The 19,308-nt window shown below is 48.7% G+C and overlaps 2 protein-coding genes across 4 annotated transcripts in view; one reads left to right on the top strand and one right to left on the bottom strand.

The window, feature by feature from the left end:
* Positions 1–1,882: 1,882 nt before the first annotated feature.
* On the top strand, positions 1,883–5,924 carry RLBP1 (retinaldehyde binding protein 1). The gene is made up of 7 exons (XM_009982678.2): positions 1,883–1,894; positions 2,179–2,307; positions 2,585–2,786; positions 3,879–4,057; positions 4,732–4,890; positions 5,545–5,655; positions 5,766–5,924. Exons 1-7 carry the CDS (start codon positions 1,883–1,885, stop codon positions 5,922–5,924), a joined length of 951 nt encoding a protein of 316 aa, XP_009980980.1.
* An 8,608-nt stretch (positions 5,925–14,532) lies between these two features.
* Positions 14,533–19,308, bottom strand: part of ABHD2 (abhydrolase domain containing 2, acylglycerol lipase) — a 37,733-nt gene continuing 32,957 nt past the window's right edge. For all 3 annotated transcript variants that reach the window (XM_086620261.1, XM_086620262.1, XM_086620260.1), the window contains exons 9-11: positions 18,076–18,145; positions 17,124–17,208; positions 14,533–16,100 (exon numbers count right to left, since the gene is read on the bottom strand). In XM_086620261.1, coding sequence (XP_086476387.1) covers positions 15,904–16,100; positions 17,124–17,208; positions 18,076–18,145 — 352 coding nt within the window. In that variant the 3' untranslated portion in view covers positions 14,533–15,903. The remainder of the gene's footprint in view (positions 16,101–17,123; positions 17,209–18,075; positions 18,146–19,308) is intronic.

Raw genomic sequence — 19,308 nt, 5'->3', positions numbered from 1 at the left:
GGGGTCTTTGCTCCATTTGCAGGGCAGCCCGTGGAAACCAAATCCGTAAATCCCAGTGGCATTACAAAACATGCCTTGTGTAAGCCCCTTCAGTCCTGCTCTGGTGCTTAGCCCAGCTCCGCTACCTCCCCAAAATCCCCATCACAGTAAGAGGCCCCATGTGGCTTCAGCACGCTGGGATGTCCCTAAAAAAAACTTCTTTTGCCATTCCTGCTGCACCCATGTGTGGGCTCAGAGCAGTCCCTGCCACATCCCAGGGCTCCCCTCCCTCACGGATCCACAGCATCTCTCTGGGGGTAGCCTGGGTTCCAGTTCCCAAAGCTCCGAGCAGCCAATCATCGCTTGGAGGCATCGTAAAAAAAAAAATCTGCCAGTGTTTTTTTATTTTAAAAGCTGAAAGTGGTGCGGTATGGATGCTGGTTTGGATGGCCTCATTGGGGAAAAGTTGGAGAGCCCCTGGAGGGACCAGCCTGGGGAGCATCCTCTGCCGTGGAGCCGTCCCCACAGCTGGACCCTGCCCGCATGGCCAAATTCACAGCAGGACCTTGCCAGGGTTTTCAGGGCAGAAGCTGGGGAAGAGACCTGGCCCGCTCGCCGCGGGGGATTGGGCCGGGGTGGCAGGCTGCCCATCGCCTCCTCTGCCCCTGCCCTGCGCTAATGAGCGAGTTACACAACGAGAAGCTTTTATACTTTGTTAATCGGGTCTGGCATCCCAGCCCGCCCCTCCGTACGCGCTCTGGCCCGTGCACCGGCAGAGCCCCGGCTCCCTCCTTTCCTCTCCTCAACTGCCTTTTGTAATGTTTTAATGGGGTTCCTTGCCTGGGTTGTGCTGGTTTAATTACAAAGCTGCAGTGAGTTGATGCCTTGTGACAGTCTAATCCCAACCCGGTGACTCTACAAAGCTTTCGCCCGGCTTTCCTCCTGCTCCATTCCGGCCTCGCCGTCCGTGCGTCCGTCTCTGTCCCGTGCACCGACTCTTTGCGGACGGCTCAGCTTTTCTTTTCCCTGGTGAGTACCCAGGGCTTTTTCCACCCAAAATAACTGCATTGGAGACAGTAATCCAGCCCTCCCTTAACCTGGCATCTCCAAGGCCGGGATTGCTTTCAGTTCCTGGAAAAAAGGGATGTGCATCCCTTTCGTGGGAGCTGGTGGGGTAGAAGATGCTCCTGGGAAGTTGTTGAACTGGAGCCAAGCATCCCTTGTACAGCCTGGGCTCAGAGCCAGTGCTACAGCCCAGCAAGGGCAGGGTCAGGCACTGGAGGGAGGATGAAGGCAGGCTTCCTCCTCCTCATGCATGGGAACAAGGTGTTTCACCCAGACGGTGTCAGAAAGATGCTGAGAGGCTCATGGTCCAACCTTGCGGCCAGCAACAGGCTCTGGGCTGGAGCAGCAGGGGCTCAAGGGTTTGGGAAACACCTTGAGGATAATAGGACAGTAGAAATAAAAGGCAGTAAAAACACAAACCAGCTGCCCACCTGGGCAAAGCTGGGCACTCGCTTCTGCCTGTATGAGCATGGTCTGAGATGAACAGCACTGGGCGAGCTCATGGGGTTGAAGCTCCTCATGAGATGCCCCCAACCTCCAGCGTTCCGCTGGAGAGCCAGAAAAGAAGGATTGAAGGTGTTGGACGATCGATACTCACATTTTTAAACTGCTTTTGCAAACGTCTCTGGTGTTTCTCAAAGCTGCTCAGCCTCCGGCAGGCAGGCGGAGATGCAGGCAGAATGTGATGGTGCCAAGGATGGTTGGAGTGTCCCTGCCTGAGCCAGAGGGGCAGGGGATGGGGCACACGGGGGCTGTGGAGGCTGTTGGGATCCCCACTTCTGCTGATTCCCCCTTTCTTCTCCCAGTGTCCTGTGGCTGACAGAGGACAGAGGACGACATGTCTGCGGTTGTGAGTACTGCCCGCGTGCCGGCCCGTTCCCCAGGCTCTGAGCATCCCCTCCCTGCAGCGCCGGGATGGGGCACACCTCACGCACCCCTCACCCCCCTGGCTGCTCTCAGCCCGCGATGGGGAGCCTGGGTGGCACACGCTCCCTTCTCATCCGATTGCATCCCCTTGGGTGCAGGCACGGAGGTCTGCCCTTCCCCATAGCACCCCCATCCCAGGAGACCAGTGGTGGGGCAGGGAGTTGGGGGGCTGGCTGGGGAAACCCCACATCCTCTCCTCGCCCCTAGACGGGCACCTTCCGCATCGTCTCAGAGGAGGAGCAGGCCCTGCGCACCAAGCTGGAGCGCCTCACCACCAAGGACCACGGCCCCGTCTTCGGGAGGTGTGAGAAGATCCCCCCACACACCCTGCAGAAGGTGAGGGTGGCCGTGGGGAGCAGTGGCAGGTGCAGCCCAGGGCTCCTGCTCCTTCTTGGGGGCCAGAGGACACCTTCACTGGGCTCTTGCCTTTGGGGGTGGGATGTACTTACCCCAAAGGGTCTCCAAGTAGGAGACCTGTGTGACCCTTCCCTCCCTGCGCTGGGATGCTGCAAGGAGCATCACGGCACCCCTCCAGCTTTTGGGTGCCAAAATGACCCCTAGAGCATTTTAAGGTGCATTGCTGAGCCGTGCCCCCTTCCCTGCTCCCCACCAGGCAAAGGATGAACTGAATGAGACAGAGGAGCAGAGGGAGGTGGCAGTAAAGGCGCTGCGGGAGCTGGTGCAGGAGCGGTCGGGCAGCGAGGAGGTGTGCAAGGCGGTGGCCGAGAAGGTGCAGGGGAAGGATGACTCCTTCTTCCTCCGCTTCATCCGCGCCCGCAAGTTCGATGTCCACAGGGCCTACGACCTGCTGAAAGGTGGGGAGGGGTCTTGGGCTGTGATGCTGAGCAAGGACAGGGCTACATATCCACCCACAGCTCCCAGTCCTGTGCTGGCTCCTCCCAGCCCCCTGGTCTGAGCTGTGCCAGCAGAGCAGGAGCCTGGCATGGGAAGGGGATGAGGAGAGAGGATAAATAGAAAAAGGCAGGGCTGGGGATGCAGAGAAAGGAGTTGGGATGGGGAAGGAAATAAATAAGGGTAGTGCCAGGCATCCTGCAATGCCGGGACAATTCCATTCTTTGCTCATTTACCAGACAAAATGGAAAAAAAAAAAAGTGTTTGGCCGTGGCAGGCTGTTTCATTTGTGCAGCAAACCCAGCTGGTGTGGGCTGCATCCCCCCCGAGACCTCCGTACCCTATACACGCCCTATACACATTCCTACATACCCCTGTAAGGAGCTGGTCCTGCACCCACCCTAGTGCTTCTGTGCACGATGCCTCGTGGGCGCAGCACCCCGGGACCCCTCAAGGCCTAGGGGCAGGTTGGGGGACTTGTGGCACCCCCTCCCCACACTGGGGTTGACCTGTAGAGATGGAGGGGGAGCAAGAGGGCAGCCTCGGGGGGTGGCTGCTGGCAGGGACCTGCCTGGCTCTGATTCTACTCTTCTTTGTGTCAGCGTGGGGGATAATGAGTTGTAATTATCAGTGCTGGCTCCCAGGCAGCTGTTTTGTTCACCCGCATTTTCCCAGGATGAGATTCCTCATTTGTGCCCGCAGGGTGCCAAGGGAGGGGAGCTGGGGGATGTCACCCAAACTGGGAGGAAGGGGATAAGACAAACGAAGGGAAAACTGACTTTATCTGCTCGTTGCGGTGTTGGAGAGAAGGCAGGCATGGGAAGCCCCCGGCATGGGGAGAGTAACTCTGAGCGTGCTGGGGCCAGGGCTGAGCTCCCCTCCCCACCTTTGCTGGAGGAGACCTGACCTGTGCAGACCCGAGGCACAGCTGGTCCAGAGCTCTCGGGCTCAGGACCGGCGTCTCACCATTGCCAGCCTGCCCTGCCTCTGGTGGCTGCCCCGAGGCCAGGCCGGGCAAGCAGCCTTTGCCCTCCCCGATTTCTGCCTCTCTCCAGGCTACGTGAACTTCCGCCAGCAGTACCCCGAGCTCTTTGACAACCTGACCCCCGAGGCCGTGCGCAGCACCATCGAGGCTGGCTACCCCGGCATCCTGGCCAGCAGAGACAAGTATGGCCGGGTGGTGATGCTCTTCAACATCGAGAACTGGGATTACGAGGAGATCACCTTCGATGAGGTCAGCCCAGCCCAGCCGTCGCTCCGAGAGCGGTCCCGCTCCCAGGCTTGTCCTGCTTGGCACGTCTGAGCACAGCATCCCTTACACGTACAAATACATGTGTCCAAACACAGCCTCCAGCCACCCAGGTTGAAGGAAATCTGTAGCCCTTAAAATCTATCCTTCCAGGGAGCCTGGGAAAGCATGGTCCATCCCAAAGGGTTCTCCTTCCAGTGCAGAGTGTAGGCCAAATTCAGGGTGTGCATCCCTCTGCCCAGGTAACACGAGGTGAAGAAAGGCTCCACACCATTGAATCAAGGTGCTTTAGAAATGAGGGACCTGCAGGGCAGAGGAGGAAACTGAGGCACCCAGCACAGAAGGGGCTTCTTGACAAAGAGGTGTCTGGGCACGTAACTCACAACTTCTCCCAGCTCCATTTTCTGCTCAGCTCTGAATTTGGTGACAACGTATCATCGATCCAGATCTGAGATGCAGCCGCCTTGAAAGGGGAACCTGGTTGTTGTTGAGTATCCCCTGAAATGCCCTCCCTGCTCTAAAGTCCTGGGGCTGGCTGCGACAAGCAAGCTTGAGTCAAGCAGACCCTGGCTAACTCTCCATAAGAGAACCTGGGAGCCTCCTGGGGTCTATAGGAAGTGAGACCTAATACCAGACCTGTTGTCTTTCCTCTCCATCAGATTCTTCGAGCCTATTGCGTTATCTTGGAGAAACTGCTGGAAAACGAAGAGACGCAGATCAACGGGTTCTGCATCATTGAAAACTTCAAGGGTTTCACCATGCAGCAGGCATCAGGGATCAAACCCTCTGAGCTCAAGAAAATGGTGGACATGCTGCAGGTGAGGCAGAAAAGTCTGTGCCCAGCAGTGGCAGAGCAGTTCCTGGGAGATCAGAGAGCTCAGGGAAGGGTGAAGGCAGGGCTAGCAGGGTTTTGGATTGCCACCACAAGAAAGCATTGTGGAGAGACTATTCCCTGTCTCAGGCTCCTTCCCTTGCAATGTAATTGGCTGAATCCTGTCAGATGGATCCTATTTTTCCAGCCCCAGCTCCCTGGCCTCTCAAATGGCCAACCAGAAGCACCACCCACCACTCCTTGCAGCATCCTACAGCATGGCCGGGAGGTGTTTCCTCACCACCCTCTCAGCCCAGCCTGGTCCAGGCTGGATAGTGCACTCATAGGCACTCCAGGATTTCTGCCCTTAGACCAGAGGCAAAAGACACTTGGCTCTCTCCAGGGAAGGAGGGCATCAGAGATATGGTCCTTCTTATGGAGTGGGAGCAGCAAACCATCTGGGAGGCTTTTCAGCTTCCCTGGTGCTCTCAGGGCTGAGACGGCTGATCCTCTGGGTCAGAAGAAAAAAGGGACCATCAAAGAGAGAAGGGTAGATTGGGTGAGGGGAGCCATGGCAGTGCTGGGGCGTCCACTGCTGCCTGCCCAGCTCCGCATGGGCAGCACTGTCTGTAACCCTCTGTATCTGGGTTTGGGATCCTAGGACTCCTTCCCAGCACGATTCAAGGCCGTCCACTTCATCCACCAGCCTTGGTACTTCACCACCACCTACAATGTGGTCAAACCGTTCCTGAAGAGCAAACTGCTGGAGAGGGTGAGTGTGGGAAAGAAACCCAGAGGCAGAGGCACATCCCTGGGCAAAACGGAGCAGCCAGGAAGAGTGGCCCAGGTCCTCTGCTGAGGGTTGTTACCATCTCCTGCCAGGTCTTTGTGCACGGGGAGGAGCTGGAGTCCTTCTACCAGGAGATCGACGCTGACATCTTGCCGGCAGACTTCGGTGGCAACTTGCCCAAGTATGACGGCAAAGCAACTGCAGAGAAGCTCTTTGGGCCCCGCATCGAGGCTGAAGACACGGCTCTCTAAACCAGGGCCCTGTCCCCCTCCCCTGTAAAATAGGATCAGAGGTGGCCCTCTAACCCCAACCACCTCCTTACTGTAGCACTGGTTGAATGACTGCTTGTGATGAGGCGTTCTGGGCACGTTGCTCCACGCCTGTCCCTCCTCTCCCCAAACCCGGCAGCGGGCTGCCTGGCAGCCCTGTCCCTTCCAGGCAGAGCATCCTTCCCTTGAGCAGAGCATCCTTCCCTCGGGAGCCAGCAGAGAACGGAGCCACTAGCCCTCTCCTGCAGCATGTCCTGGAGCTGCAGTGGGAGGCCAAGGAGAGCATCTGCTCTGGGAAGGGAGGGCTACAGCAAGGGAGAAATAAAGTGTTTAACAGCAGAACTCTGGGGTCCCTTGTGACATGTAACAAGGAACAGGGCTGCAGCTTTTTGGGGACAGCTGCTGGCTGCACCGCTGGTTCTAAGGAGGCCAGGAGTGTCAGCACTGTCCCCTGATCATTGACTGCCCTCTGGCACAGGGGCCAAGGAACCAGCCACCTCCATCCTCTCTGAATCCCAGAACAAGCACCCTCTAGCTAGGCAAGGACCCACAGTTCTTAGTCATCTGCTCTAAACAGGAAAGAGAAAATGGCCCAAAAGATGCCAACAAGAACCCGACCAGGGGCCCAGGCAGAGCTGGCTCTGCCTAACTCCTGCTCAGCCAAGCAAGCAGGGAGGAGAAACAGAGGCTGCAGCAGCCACTAAGACTAGGAGATGGATTTTAACCAGAGGACAGTGAAAGACAAGCAGAACATACCCTCCTAAATCCTTCAAAAGCCTCAGCTCAGCTGTTTATCCTAGGACTGTACTGAGAGGCAGCTTAGGCAGAGAAGCCCCACCAAAAGCCACCATGGAGGGCAGAGGAGGGTCCTTGCCCAGCAAACAGAGCTCTGCCTGATGCTAATTAGCCGTTGCTAATGTGGAGTCAGCAGGACCGGGGTGGGAAGGAGGGAGGCAGAAGTAGCTGTGTCTCAGAGAAGGCAGCTGGTTCTGGTTTATGAACCAGGCATTTCCTCCAAGGAGCTGATTTGATACCTGTTTCCAGATCGTCTTCTCCCTTGGTGAGCAGTAGGGCTCGGAGAGGAGCAAGGTGCTGGACTCTGCCCAGGTTACCTTCTTTTCTGTCAAGCTGGCCCTGCAGCGTGCCTTGTCCCCACTTCCTCCCTCCCAGCTCCACGCGGGCACCTTTCATCAGCCAAGGAGAGGACCAGACCCACTCCCAAAGCTGGCTGAGGTGGAGGGTGCTGACAAGAGCCACATTCATCAGGGCACTGGCTCAGGCTCAAACCAAACAGGACATCGGCTGCAAAGCTGTGGGGAGGATGGGGCCAGTCTGAGCAGAGGCAACTGGGGTTAAATCCATTTTCTCCAGTCTCAGCAGCACAGTTAGTCCATGCAGGGTGAGTCCCAGCCCCAGGCTACAGCAACCTTGTGCGAGAGCCCAGAGGGAAATCAAAAGGCACCTCTCGGCTGTATTTGGCTCCTTCCTATGCACTGTTCTTCACGGGGCTGGGAAGCATCTGGAGCTGTCCCAAGGAAACCACATGTCCCAGGGGCCAAACCTGCAACCATCAGGCCAGCGCAAACACACAGCACAGCTTGCTCGGGAGACAGAGCAATCGCAGCTCTCTTGTAAAAACAGAAAAAGACAAAAAAAAAACACTTCTGGGATTTGAATTGGGACAGCTGCAGCTCTTGGGAGGTCCCTGTGGCTGCTCACCACTGCTAGAGCAAGCTGTCAGCCAGTAGCTTGCTTGGATGGGGAGACAGAGAACAGCACAGCAAACAGAGCAGGGAGCATGATCCATGGCAGCCTCAGCTTCTCCCCAGAGCGACTCTGACCAAGCCAGGAAGGAGTTTTGAAGTAGATCTAACAGCTAAAACAAAATGGCCAATAAACTGGAGATGGAGCCTCAAACACTGCTTCCCACAGAGCAATTCTCCTCACAGCAGAACAACAGCGATGGTCCTGGCCCAGCCCAGCCACTGGACAGCTCACCAGTCCCAGTTACCCTCCACACTTGTCTCACTTGGTCTGTAGGTAAAAGACCACACACCAGTGGTTAACTGGTGGTTAATCAGATGGTTAACTCCTTATATGTTAAAGTGTCTCAGCCAGAGATGCTGTTGTGGAGGGGCTTTTTTCTGCCAGCCACTGAAAGATTAGGAACCCCACTCACTCCCAAGTAGGAAAAAATAACAAATCATGATTTCTGCAGATGTGCTTGAGCCAAAAGCTTTACCACATGCTGCAGGAAAGCTGTCATCCCAGAGGAGAGTCCTTCCACACGCTGCAGGAAAGGCCACAGCTAAGCCCTGCATCCTGCTTTAGGTCTTAGTCCTGGCACAGCTATAGGTCTGGCTCTAGAGGAGCCCTCCAGCCAGCTGGATCCTGGGTGATCCTAAGGGCTGACATAGGACTGTCACAATCTGCTCTTGTCCACTGACAAAAAATAGCCCTTCTTCAGCATTTTTAGGACAGGCATTGTGTTTTTTTTTTTTTTAAGCTGATGCCATCTCCATTCTCCACCAGAGACACATCAAGGACCTCTCTTGGCTGTAAGAAAAAACACACAACTAAGAGAGGCTTGAGCATCACTAGGGCTTATGTCATGTCCTGCAAGGGAGAAAGGGGAAGGGAGATCAAGTCCACTCCCCAGTTAGCTCCCCAAGCTGAGCCACCAGCCTCTGCCAACTGCCAAGAAAGCCACATGCTCTTGGCTCAAGAGCATGCTAGACACCACATGCTTAGCTACCAAGCCTAGCCCCAGCAGATGCAAGTGCCAGAGCAATTATTAGATGCTCCTATACATAGCAGAAATTATTAAGACCGACTTTTCCCTGGAGGCTTTCTGTAGCATCTCTGTCCTTGTTCTGCTCTCTGGAACAGAGGCAGAGGCAGCTCCAGCTGGAGATGACAGTGGTGGCAGGAGTTCGCACACCATCCATGTGGTGTTAGATACAGCCCCTGGGCAGTCTTCCCCTTTATCTACTTGACACTCACCTTCAGGTTTCAGCAGGCAGCAGAGCCAGGTCTTTGAAAGGTGGCACAGAAGCTGCCACTGCTGAAAGGAGTGCCATCCTTCTTGTCCACCCTACCCCAGAAGTATGGAAGGAAGAGTGAAAGCTTGAGGTTTGCTCCCTCAAAGGAGGGGGTCATTCAGATTTCCTAGAACAATTAGAGGCCTTGTGCGTACTACTAGAATAGCCAACTAGTGGGTCAAAATGTAGAGGCAACAGAGCTCATGAAACAGGAGCTACTGACAAAGGTTGTCCTGTCTGGAAGTGAGGGAGCAGCAAGCCAGCTCCTGCCTTGGTGTGTACCACAGGGAGACGGAGACAGCCTTTCCCTAGGGCAGTCTTGGTTTAGCCAGCACTTGTGAACAGAAACTACTATCTAATACTAATTCACAGGTAAGGGCCAGGGCTAAAGGATTCCTCTTGTTCCTCCTGTAGCTAAAATCCAAATCCCATAATTCGGGGAACGTGTTCAGATACCCAGTTGCATTGTAATCACTATTACCTTGTTAGCCCAAGATATTCCCATACCAGACAATGCTCTCCCCACTGCAGAGGAAGGGAGTAAGAAAGCATGGCTGTTTGCCTGTCAGGAGTAACAGCATTGCACACAGTCACTACATGTAGCACTGACTTCAATAAGTCCTTTATTTTTAAATAAAGAAATCCCACTGAATCAAAGATAACAAAATTACATTTTGTTTTGCAATGACTTCCATTTTACACCACATAGAAGAACAAAAATTAAAGAAAAAAATCAAAGACACTGTTTTATATATATTCATATATATAATTTTAAAGGTAAACATCAGCAGATATAGAAAAATTGCATTGCTAGTTGCAAATCATCTCCCCTGCAGCTGTCAGCTCTGGAGAATGACTCAGAACATGGCAGCACGGAGGGTGTCTCAGTACACAAGCTTTTTCAGGGCAGCATTTAGAGATGGTTCCAGAGTATAATTTTTCCAATTTAAAAATATTTCCATAGTAAACTGCTCACCAAGAACATTAGAAGTCACTCAGCCTGTTCTAACACACCTGCATGGGCAAAAAAAGAAGGGTGCACGTCTGTTCTTCCTGAGCTCTCCACACCCCTCTTCAGCTTGGAATTTTCAGAGAACGAGGTTATGCTTTCTCAAGAATGTCTAGTGATCTGTCATGGGAATTACAGTCAAACTGTCAAGTAGCACAGTGAGAAAACACACTCCTTTGGAAAGCTGCTGACTTGGGCTAAGCAGTAGGGTTTAGTTATATCCAATACAAGTGGGTTGTGGGTTTAGTTTGACTGTGTTTTAAGACTTCCCAGTTGGCAGGAGCCATAAGAAGGGTCAACACAGCAGTAGAGATATAGTGGAGATCCTGGAAGAAAGTTCAGTATCTAATCAAAGCTCTTGCATGACCAGAGGTAGACAATGCGAGCTTGTCATTCAGACAAAACCAAAAAGACTTTGTGTAGAGTCACCTTGTGGGATCAGGCTCTGATCTTAGTGGCGTTTAACTGGCATTAAAACTACCTGGGTTAGACAAGGCCATTTAGTGAGAAGGAAGGACATAGCTTTAGCAGGTGCAGGGCTGGAGCTTTTGGAGAGTGTCAGAGAAACTTGGAAAAGGCAATTTAATACCAGCAGATCCAACCTGATAAATGCTGCCCTGGATTGCAGTGTGTATGTCCATTGATTAACCAGCAAAATCAAGAATACAGATGTTCAGAAAGCAATGGTTCAGGATAACCCTTAGGGACTGTTCTACCATGGCATGGAAAGCTGGCAACTGCTTTGACTCATTGGTGGCACTTACACCTAAGCTCCCCCAACAGCTGAGTCCAGACCAGTGTAACAGATGCTCCCAGCAATAAAACGGTACAGTTACATGGCACCCCTTCCTTGGGGCAGTGTTGCTCTGAGGCATTCTGGACTCTAATAATTCAACTCAGTAAGCCCTCACACTAAGAAGAGCTGTTTGCTTTTCACCTGAAAGCCATAAAGGAGACACTGCTTTAAGTCACTGTGGCTTCGGGACCTACCCAACCAACAGACCAGCCAAAGGAATACAGACATGTGGAACAAACTTCAAACCAGAAACAAGATGCTTTTCACAACAAATGATTTATACATGCAGCACAAGGCTAGGGCCTTTTCTGATCTCCTTGAAAAAGGCTGTGATGAATTTCAATAAGCTTCAGACAGGCATAATATTTCTAGAAAAACTTGGAAACAATTCAGGTGACTTAAGTGTTTGGCAATTAAATCTTGAAGTTGCTACTCTCTGCTTTTTCTTTTGAGGTGTAGTCACTTCAGCAATCTACCTGCAGCTATGACAAAGTTAGACATAAGAACTTCGGACTGTAAGGTAACAAGTCACATTAAAATATCAAACCCTCCTTCAATGACTCAATCCCTACTGCTAGAGGAGCAGAGCACTGAAAAAATCCATTGCTTATATGTATTATTTTAAGCCTTAAAATAGACTATAGCTAGTTGTAGGCTGCCCACAAAGGTCCGTCAAGTCAGTACACTTGTACAGTGTACATTGCCAGAGGTGTCTCATTACCTAGTGTCTGAAAATTGATTTACTAAAAAGCAAAGCCCCAAAAGTTCTGACAGAGCTGTTACCGAAGTCTCTAGATATGCTGATGTGCAGGGAGGAAGATAAAAAGGGCAAGGCACCACGTGTCAAAGGGCTGAGGTCTAGGAACTTGTGACAGATCCAGGACAGATGACACAGGTAACTTGGCTAAATTCAGTACTGGAGCTAATAGGTCCCAACATCTTTGCTTAATGCCCTGTCTTTATAACCTATCTTCATAAACAGGAACTACAGAAAAACACTGGAAAAAACTGCAGGAAAGTTCAAGTGTCTGTCTTTACAGTGCAACTACAACACTGCCAGACCCATCTGAAGACACCTTCAATTTAGAAGGTAACCAAGGGATCATTAAGAGCGCTGGCAGATCAAATGTAGCGGAAGCTGCAAGTTCCTTGTGTTCAGGAAAAGCAAGTCCAGCAGCTCACCTACTACAAGCTTCAGATCTCTCCAAACACTGACAGAGGCGACAGTTGGATCAGCCTAACCACCAAACAGTAATAGTTCTGCAACTTGCCATCAGATTGAGAGTCCTTAGGGTTTATGTTCAAGTGCTACGTTCATCCAGTGATGTGGGAGGTGTGTATACCACACGAGACTACCTGTGGAAGAGCTCTGCTAATGGTTTTTCTAATCCCAGTCTGAAACTAAGGAGCACACGACAGATTCATCATGCTGTAATCTGGAACTGCACTTTCAGACTACACTGTAACGTTACAGAAGTGCCTTCTTCAACAACCTTATGTGTCTTAAGAGATGAAAAAGAAAACTTCACCTCTAAGACTTAAAAATTCAGATTGCATTTAAGGTTGAGTTCACTGGGCAAAGATCATCTGCCTGCATCACAAGACTAGTATTGCCTTATTTTGGGAGAGAAGAGTATTTTAGACTAGGACTGGATAATGTCCATGCATCTTGGGGCACTGGCACTAGATATCAGTTGCCAGTTACTGTCAAGCAGGAAGATTTAATACAGAATTACCTTTAGATAACATGTACTGCAGCTTACCTTTCTCCTCTCTCACTTCCAAGATCTCTAAGTTACTGCTGCAAGTCTGACACCATGAGTCTTGCTTTGAAAGCAGAAAATCAGGTGGGATGGGGAGAATAGATTTTTCACTGCTTCCACCTACAACCACCTTAGCAAGCTGAACCTCAGGCTCCAGAAGCATTGCACAAACAAGCTGTGACAAAAGTTCTTCCCCAAACAGGCTAGAATTAGTTGGTCAAGTTGCATGGTTTGAACAGCTGTAGATGCAAGTGCAAAAACAGGTCAAGAGACCCATATTACTTCCGTAGTTGAGACTTTAGGAAAGTCCACAGCATCAGCACTCTTGAAGTATGAAGGCCTGGGTTGTGGGGCAGGAAGGGGTATTCCTCAAAAAGACCCTCCAACTTTAAAGCAAAGTCTCTATTTGATTATCCAAAGCTACAGCTCCTGCTGCTTTGAGAATTGCCCAGTTGCTCACCTCATTTTAGGAAACTTACTTAAAAACGGGTCATTGATTGACTGACCATCTGCTTCAGCGGAATCAGTTTGAAATTAAGGTACCTCTGACAAAAAGGTAGTTTCCTCATACCTCAGAAAGAAAAACCTGTTTGAAAGCCTGGTCTGTCAAGAATGATCTTTACAAAAGAGAAGGAAGAAAATATTTTCTAAGAAAAAGCTTCCCAGGACAAAGCCCTGCTTTCAGAGGGACTAGCATGACTTGGCCAAAAAGCAGAGGCAAAACACTTGCTTTGCCTCAGCATTAACCTTCCCAGACAGTACTGAGCCAGCTCTCACTCTCCTGACTTTCATGTTCCGGGCCAGTCAACTGAACTGTTCTGCCAGTCTGGGGTCCTGGGAAGGCGGGCAGAGCTTCAGCTGCTTGGGGAGCTGGGTAGAGAGCCCCTGCTTTGGATAAGGCTCTCAAGGAAGGCAGATATTTTGCTCTGAAAGGAGGTCAGATGCACGCTGACCTGTCTTTCATAGGTATCCACATGTTGGGTCATATGATGGGCTCTTCACTTCAACAGCAGTATCAGTACCAAGGATAACTTCTGCTCCTCTAGAGCTTTCTCAAGTTGATACTCATCTCAGCACAGTAAAGCTAGATTGAGGAAGGACACATGAAGCACGGGAAGGGCAGTTTTGTTTCCTCAAGGCAGACAACCACAACCTGTGTAAGTTACAGCTGCAGTATACTATGAAAGCCAAAACACTTCTAAAATTGTAATCCACTGGAGATAAAACCCATATCCCCCTACATACCTAAATTTATACTGTATCTATTTGATGTGTACAAGTGTTGTTTACACTCCACTTCTGTTGAAGTGAGAAGATATTCAAGTCATATCCAATGAATATTACATGAACAGCTACTTAAGCAAAAGTCTGAAGTGTCTTTTATGACAGATTTTAGTGATATACAGATACAGTATGAATAAGAGGATAACATCATAGAGACGAAATATCCATCAGCTAAGAATATTCTTGCTAACTGATGCCCTAAATTAATTCTTAAGGAACAGCCACAAGCATGGCCAAGTCTTGCTATAGCTTTACTTGGCCACATCTTTTCAGGAAAAAAGGAAACCTGGATTTACTAACAAGGAGCATGTGCAGATATCTACAGTCCTTTCTAACAGGCCAAGGTGTTTGGCCTAAGGCAAATGAAAGGAATTTCCTGATATGATAATGCACCTTTGCTACAATAGTTAATTATTGCTTTATTAAACCAAAACCCCACCTCTCCAACCTACTGAAGTTCAGGGACAGGGCAGTCCAGAAGGCTTGTTCCCCTACATTACCAGACTGAAGTCTTGCAGCTTTTTTCACCCTTAAGCTATAAACTAAAGTGCCTGGAACACAGACCAAGGCTGAAGAAATAAAGTGCTAATTGATGTGGGAAGCTTGACAGGAAAAGAACTTCACTGACACTGTGGTAAAGAAGTCCTAAGGATGGATTAATGAGACTACAAAACTGACAGAACAAACGGTAAAAAAAATACTTTGACCACAAAGTTTCAGTCTCCAGATTGTCATGGGACAACTTTCCTTCCAGGGGATAGACTAGAGACTTTAATAACCATCTTGGCACAGACCGTAACAACCACTTGAGGGAAAAGCACAAGTGAGTAGGCATCTTTCTGGCAAATGGCTTTCACACTTCATTTCGCACGTTAAAATGAAAAGATGATGTCCGAGTGTGGAAAAGGAATTCAAGTGAGGAAGAGCTCAGTGTCTTACTGGAGCCAATAATCCTACAGCATTTACATAGTTATGGAATTAGTTAGCCACGCAAAGATACCATGTTAGTTGCACAGGGCTAGAGACATCTAATTCGCCATCAACTGTAAGGCAAGTCGTGCCTGAAAACTATTTGATGCTTTGACAGCTAAGGGGAAGAATTTTGGTATGATTTACCCTGACATAAGGGGAGTAAATCTAAATAGATTATCTTCCCCCTCAACAAATTAATCTCTAACAGAGTACATAATTCTCTGAAATATTCTTAAAACCAGATTGAGCTCACAGAAAGATCCTGCAGATTTTTCATCACTGGTTTCCATTTGGAAGCCAGAGCCAGCTTTAAAAAGTCCTAGATCAAATAAAAAAATCCAGTACTAAAAGATGACTACATTGAAAAAGAAGCAAAGATGACAAGGTGACTGATCTGGTCCTGGTGCAAGAACATGTTTACATAGAAATAATAACTGGTACTACTAGCCTGCAGCTTTTCTCTACTTGGAGACCCAGCATAAAGATATCCCAATCCACAGATCACTGAAACATGGAAAAGTTCAGTATTTTTAAGCCAATTCACTTGTGTAAGTGCACTCCTAGGAGCTAAAAGACTTCCCTTGAGACAGTACAAAGCTGGAACTCCACTTGCAGTCAAGCATCTGTTTTTCCAAGCCACATTCTAATGGCTTACAGATTGAACCACTCACTGGCTTATGGCTTGGTATAGAGTTTTTCCAACACTGAGACAGAGAACAGAGTCATAGTTACCCTGTCTACACCTAAACAAATGCTGCTGATCAAGTTTTTGACCAGCAAGTGAAGAGATTTTGATATCTGAAACTTCTGCTATATTAAAGCAAGCAGTCTTTAGCTCAATGACCCTGTAAACAAGTCGCAGTCAGCAACCTAATTCTTCAAGCAGAGCAGCAAATTACAAACCCAAGTGACTATATATGCAAAGATGCTCTAACGAGATATTAACCTCTGCTTTAACTCCACTTTGGAAGAAAACACTGTGATCAAACCCCAGCCATAAGATATCAAGGAGAATGGAAACCTGAAGCAGCAGGTGAGGGAACAAGATGTTCCCAAAGGGGAAATATACTGAAGTGATCCACAGTCTTTGGGTCAATTACTCCTGACCAGATACAGCCTGCTCTGTGTCTGAGCAGTGAGACTTTGTCTTCTCCCACTGGCAGATGGCATTGGCATACTGTACCACAAGCTTATCCATCCAGGTAAGAGGTTCCGGGAACAGTACAGACCCCTCAAAAAATCCCAGGTGGCCTCCGTGAAGGGGCAGCACATGCATGACGTTTTCCCGTTTCTCTGTAAAACAAAAAGGAAGCACAAAGTCCCAGAAAGTTAACACCTTGGAGCTGAGAATGAAACCGTCTCAAGTTGCAATAATCAACTCTATCCTTAGCATAACATCTGAACCAAAGAAGCAATTGTGTGTAGGAAACAAATGCACTGACAAAGGCCATGGCTACTTTGAAGTCCAAAGCACATAACCTTACTGCTTCACAGAACAGGACAGTCTGCAGAAACCAATCCCAGCCTGTGCAAGAAGGTTGCCCAAGAAATGTTGCTGGCTAGGCCCTTACAGCAATACCTGTCTTGCTCTGAGAATGCTTGTTCTTCAATGAATGGACATTTTTAACTCATGTACACTGGAACTAGGACTGTTAGCATCATGTCGAGCTGCACCAAAGCTCCAACAGTGCATCAGCCACCTTGCTCCATGTACAGTGAGAAAATCCCTTGCTTCTGTCTGGAAGCAGCTGCTGATAAACTCTCTGCTCACAGCTTTCAATGAGGAAAAGAATGAACCCCACTCCCCTTCATGTCCACCCACTATTTGTGGGATGAAGCAGCAGCCAGCTCACTCTTCTGAGCTTCTAAAAGTAATTTTCCTTTTTTCTCTTGGCTGAAGACAGACAGCTCACAGAATTCTAAGAGAGATATTCTAGTTCAGTACCAAATAACATAGCTATGCATGTGCCCCCACCCTCACTCTTCATCAATAAACTGGGGCTGTTCATCTGTACTCGATCAAGAATATTCCAGTGAGGAATGAAGACATGAGGAATAATTTTTCCGTTCAAGAATGTAACCTAAATGTATCTTTCTGGCTATCGACACAAGTCAAACCAGCAGAAGGTGCCTGAAAGGACTCAAGTTCTTCCTGCCCAAGGTTAGCCTTGTTAGTTCTAGCAAATGGTGATTTAAAGAGGCTTAGTACACCTCCCACAGGATTACAGATGTAAGGAGGCAAGTCAAGATGCTTTGAAATTTAGGAAGCTGCAGGTACACAAATATGCACAGCTGGAGCAGACTGTTTCAATATACCTGAAAGAGCTCTTGGAATTGATAGAAGACTCTCATGCACAAGAGGGTCATCAGCAGCATTAACCAACAGAAGAGGAACGTAGATCTGCATCAACAAACATAGGAGAAAAGGGAAAAAACATTAAGGAATTGGTATTTAAATTTCAGTCTACCAACTGTAAAAGCATCTTAGCTTAACTCAATTAAGACATCCTATTTCAGAATTGCCCTGTACCTGGAGAAGCATCAGAAAAACAGAAAGTAGAAAGTTAAGACTGGTGGCTTTTCACCAATAGAGTACTTTGCAGCGCTTGATTTTATTTTCTTTTTCAACTCAGTTATATGAGAGGGACAGGGGTACATCAGAGCAAATACAGATTGAGTTAAAGATCTTTCCCATTCTCAGAATTCAAATAGCTACACCCTTTTTTGTTCTGTATTGCTTTGCACATCAGGCAGCTAGTGCCAGCTCTGTTACGGACACCTTGGTTAAAGTCCAGGAAACTCCCTTGGAACATCTCCATCCTCTGGCTCAGTAGATTAAGGAAGAATTCATCTTCCAGTTCCACTTCTGCAAAACTTGTCTGCTAAGCATCTGCCTCCCATATAGTGTCCTAAGTCTCTTCCACAGTATCTACTAAGTCTATCTTTCTTGAAATTGCAGGCTCTATGCACCACCCGTTTCCCACCTTATCCTCACACACACACAGAGTGGTTCAGCTGAACACATGGCTTTATCTAGATCACTTGGGTGCTACTACCTGTCAGAGTTGTAAGCTTTTAAGAGCCCAGAACACTTAGCCCTAGTATTAGAGGTGTCAAACTGAAATCCCACTCCAATATACTCTGTCTGATTATTTCTGAAAATCCCAGTTAAGACAACCATGTCTAGGTATCAACAACAGAAGCCACAGTGCATTTTCTCTCCAGTAGGAAAACGAAGGTACAAGAGCAGTTTTATTGCAAGAGTTACCCTGTGCAAGTAATGCAAGCAGCTTTCTTCTTCGTAGTATTCCTTCAGGGAACCGTAGCCATGGAACTTCCTGAAATAGAGAAGATTGTCATTGTGATTATCTGGCTTCTATTACCCATGTGACCTTTACTTTCAAGTGAGGACATACATGCAGAGATAGGAATAATGCCTCAATTTTCATGGACAATATTTTTTTTCTACCCAGTGTCTCTGCAAAACTCATCTTTGGTGGCACATGCCTTTACACTTTCTGTGCTTGCTCAAACATTGTGATAGCATGGGCAAATTAAACACACAAGTTGAAGTCTAGCAGCCTTCAGCACATTCCTTTTAAAGTACCTCATTTCACTTACATAATTGTACATTTGGAAGAACGAAAAAGTTACAATCTTGTTCATCTCTACCTGAAAGCCTTAACAAATACAAAACCACAGTTTATGAACCTCTAACGCACACTGGAGAAGAGCCTGTCTACAAGCCACCCAGAATTCACTGTGGTTCCAGTTCTCTGCCAAACCCTTAGCTCTCCATTGCAAACCAAGAATTCAGTAAGGCTACACTCAAGTGTGCTTTTTTTTTTGACATGAGACAACATAGCTGTTGGCCCAAACTAGAAAGGCCTCAGGAATGAGGGACAAGTAGGGAGATTTCCCTAGGAATGGCTTTTAAAAAGCAGCCAGCAACATTCCCAGTCTGCCAAGTGTTGCAGCTGTACAGGCAACAGTTTACAGCTTCATTTTGGAAAGGTGTCAATACCTGATACAGAACATGCCATGGTACAAACACTGCCACTGAAGAAAGCACCATGTTGTTTTCAAGGACACAGGCAGTAACAAGCTACTGCTTAGTAAAGCAGAGAGCTTAATTTAGGTGTTGATATGACAAGTAAAAAAGGGTGTATCACCTCAGCCAACCCAATGTTTATTGAGAAGGCAGGAGTGGTTTTTGGGGGGAAGGTTTGTTTCAAAATTCAAGCAGGGCTAAGGACATTCATTGAACAGTTCTGAGCTGCTTTCTACACTCTGCACTGTTTTTGCTAGAGCTTGTGGCAGAGCTGGCCTCTTCCTACGTTATTGAAGGCTGCAGGTTCAGATTTACTGATAAATAAATGCCTCCTGGATGATTTTACAAATGCCGTGACTGTCAATAGTAAGTTGGCTATTTTTCTGGTAGGTTTTATTCAATGTGAAGGCAAGAAAGAATTTCTGAGGTTGTCAGCACTGTATTTCAGCA

The sequence above is a fragment of the Tauraco erythrolophus genome, chromosome 14 (genome assembly GCF_009769465.1).
Source record: "Tauraco erythrolophus isolate bTauEry1 chromosome 14, bTauEry1.pri, whole genome shotgun sequence".
In the NCBI taxonomy this organism is placed as follows: Eukaryota; Metazoa; Chordata; class Aves; order Musophagiformes; family Musophagidae; genus Tauraco; species Tauraco erythrolophus.
The sequence above is the reverse complement of the archived record's forward strand: the minus strand, read 5'-3'. Positions and strand labels throughout refer to the sequence as shown.

What these genes read in the sequence shown, in the direction of transcription:
- RLBP1 (XM_009982678.2), top strand. An exon ending in AGGAGATCACCTTCGATGAG is followed by an intron (nt 4,058 to 4,731) that starts GTCAGCCCAGCC and finishes CCTCTCCATCAG; the next exon opens with ATTCTTCGAGCCTATTGCGT. An exon ending in AAATGGTGGACATGCTGCAG is followed by an intron (nt 4,891 to 5,544) that starts GTGAGGCAGAAA and finishes TTGGGATCCTAG; the next exon opens with GACTCCTTCCCAGCACGATT.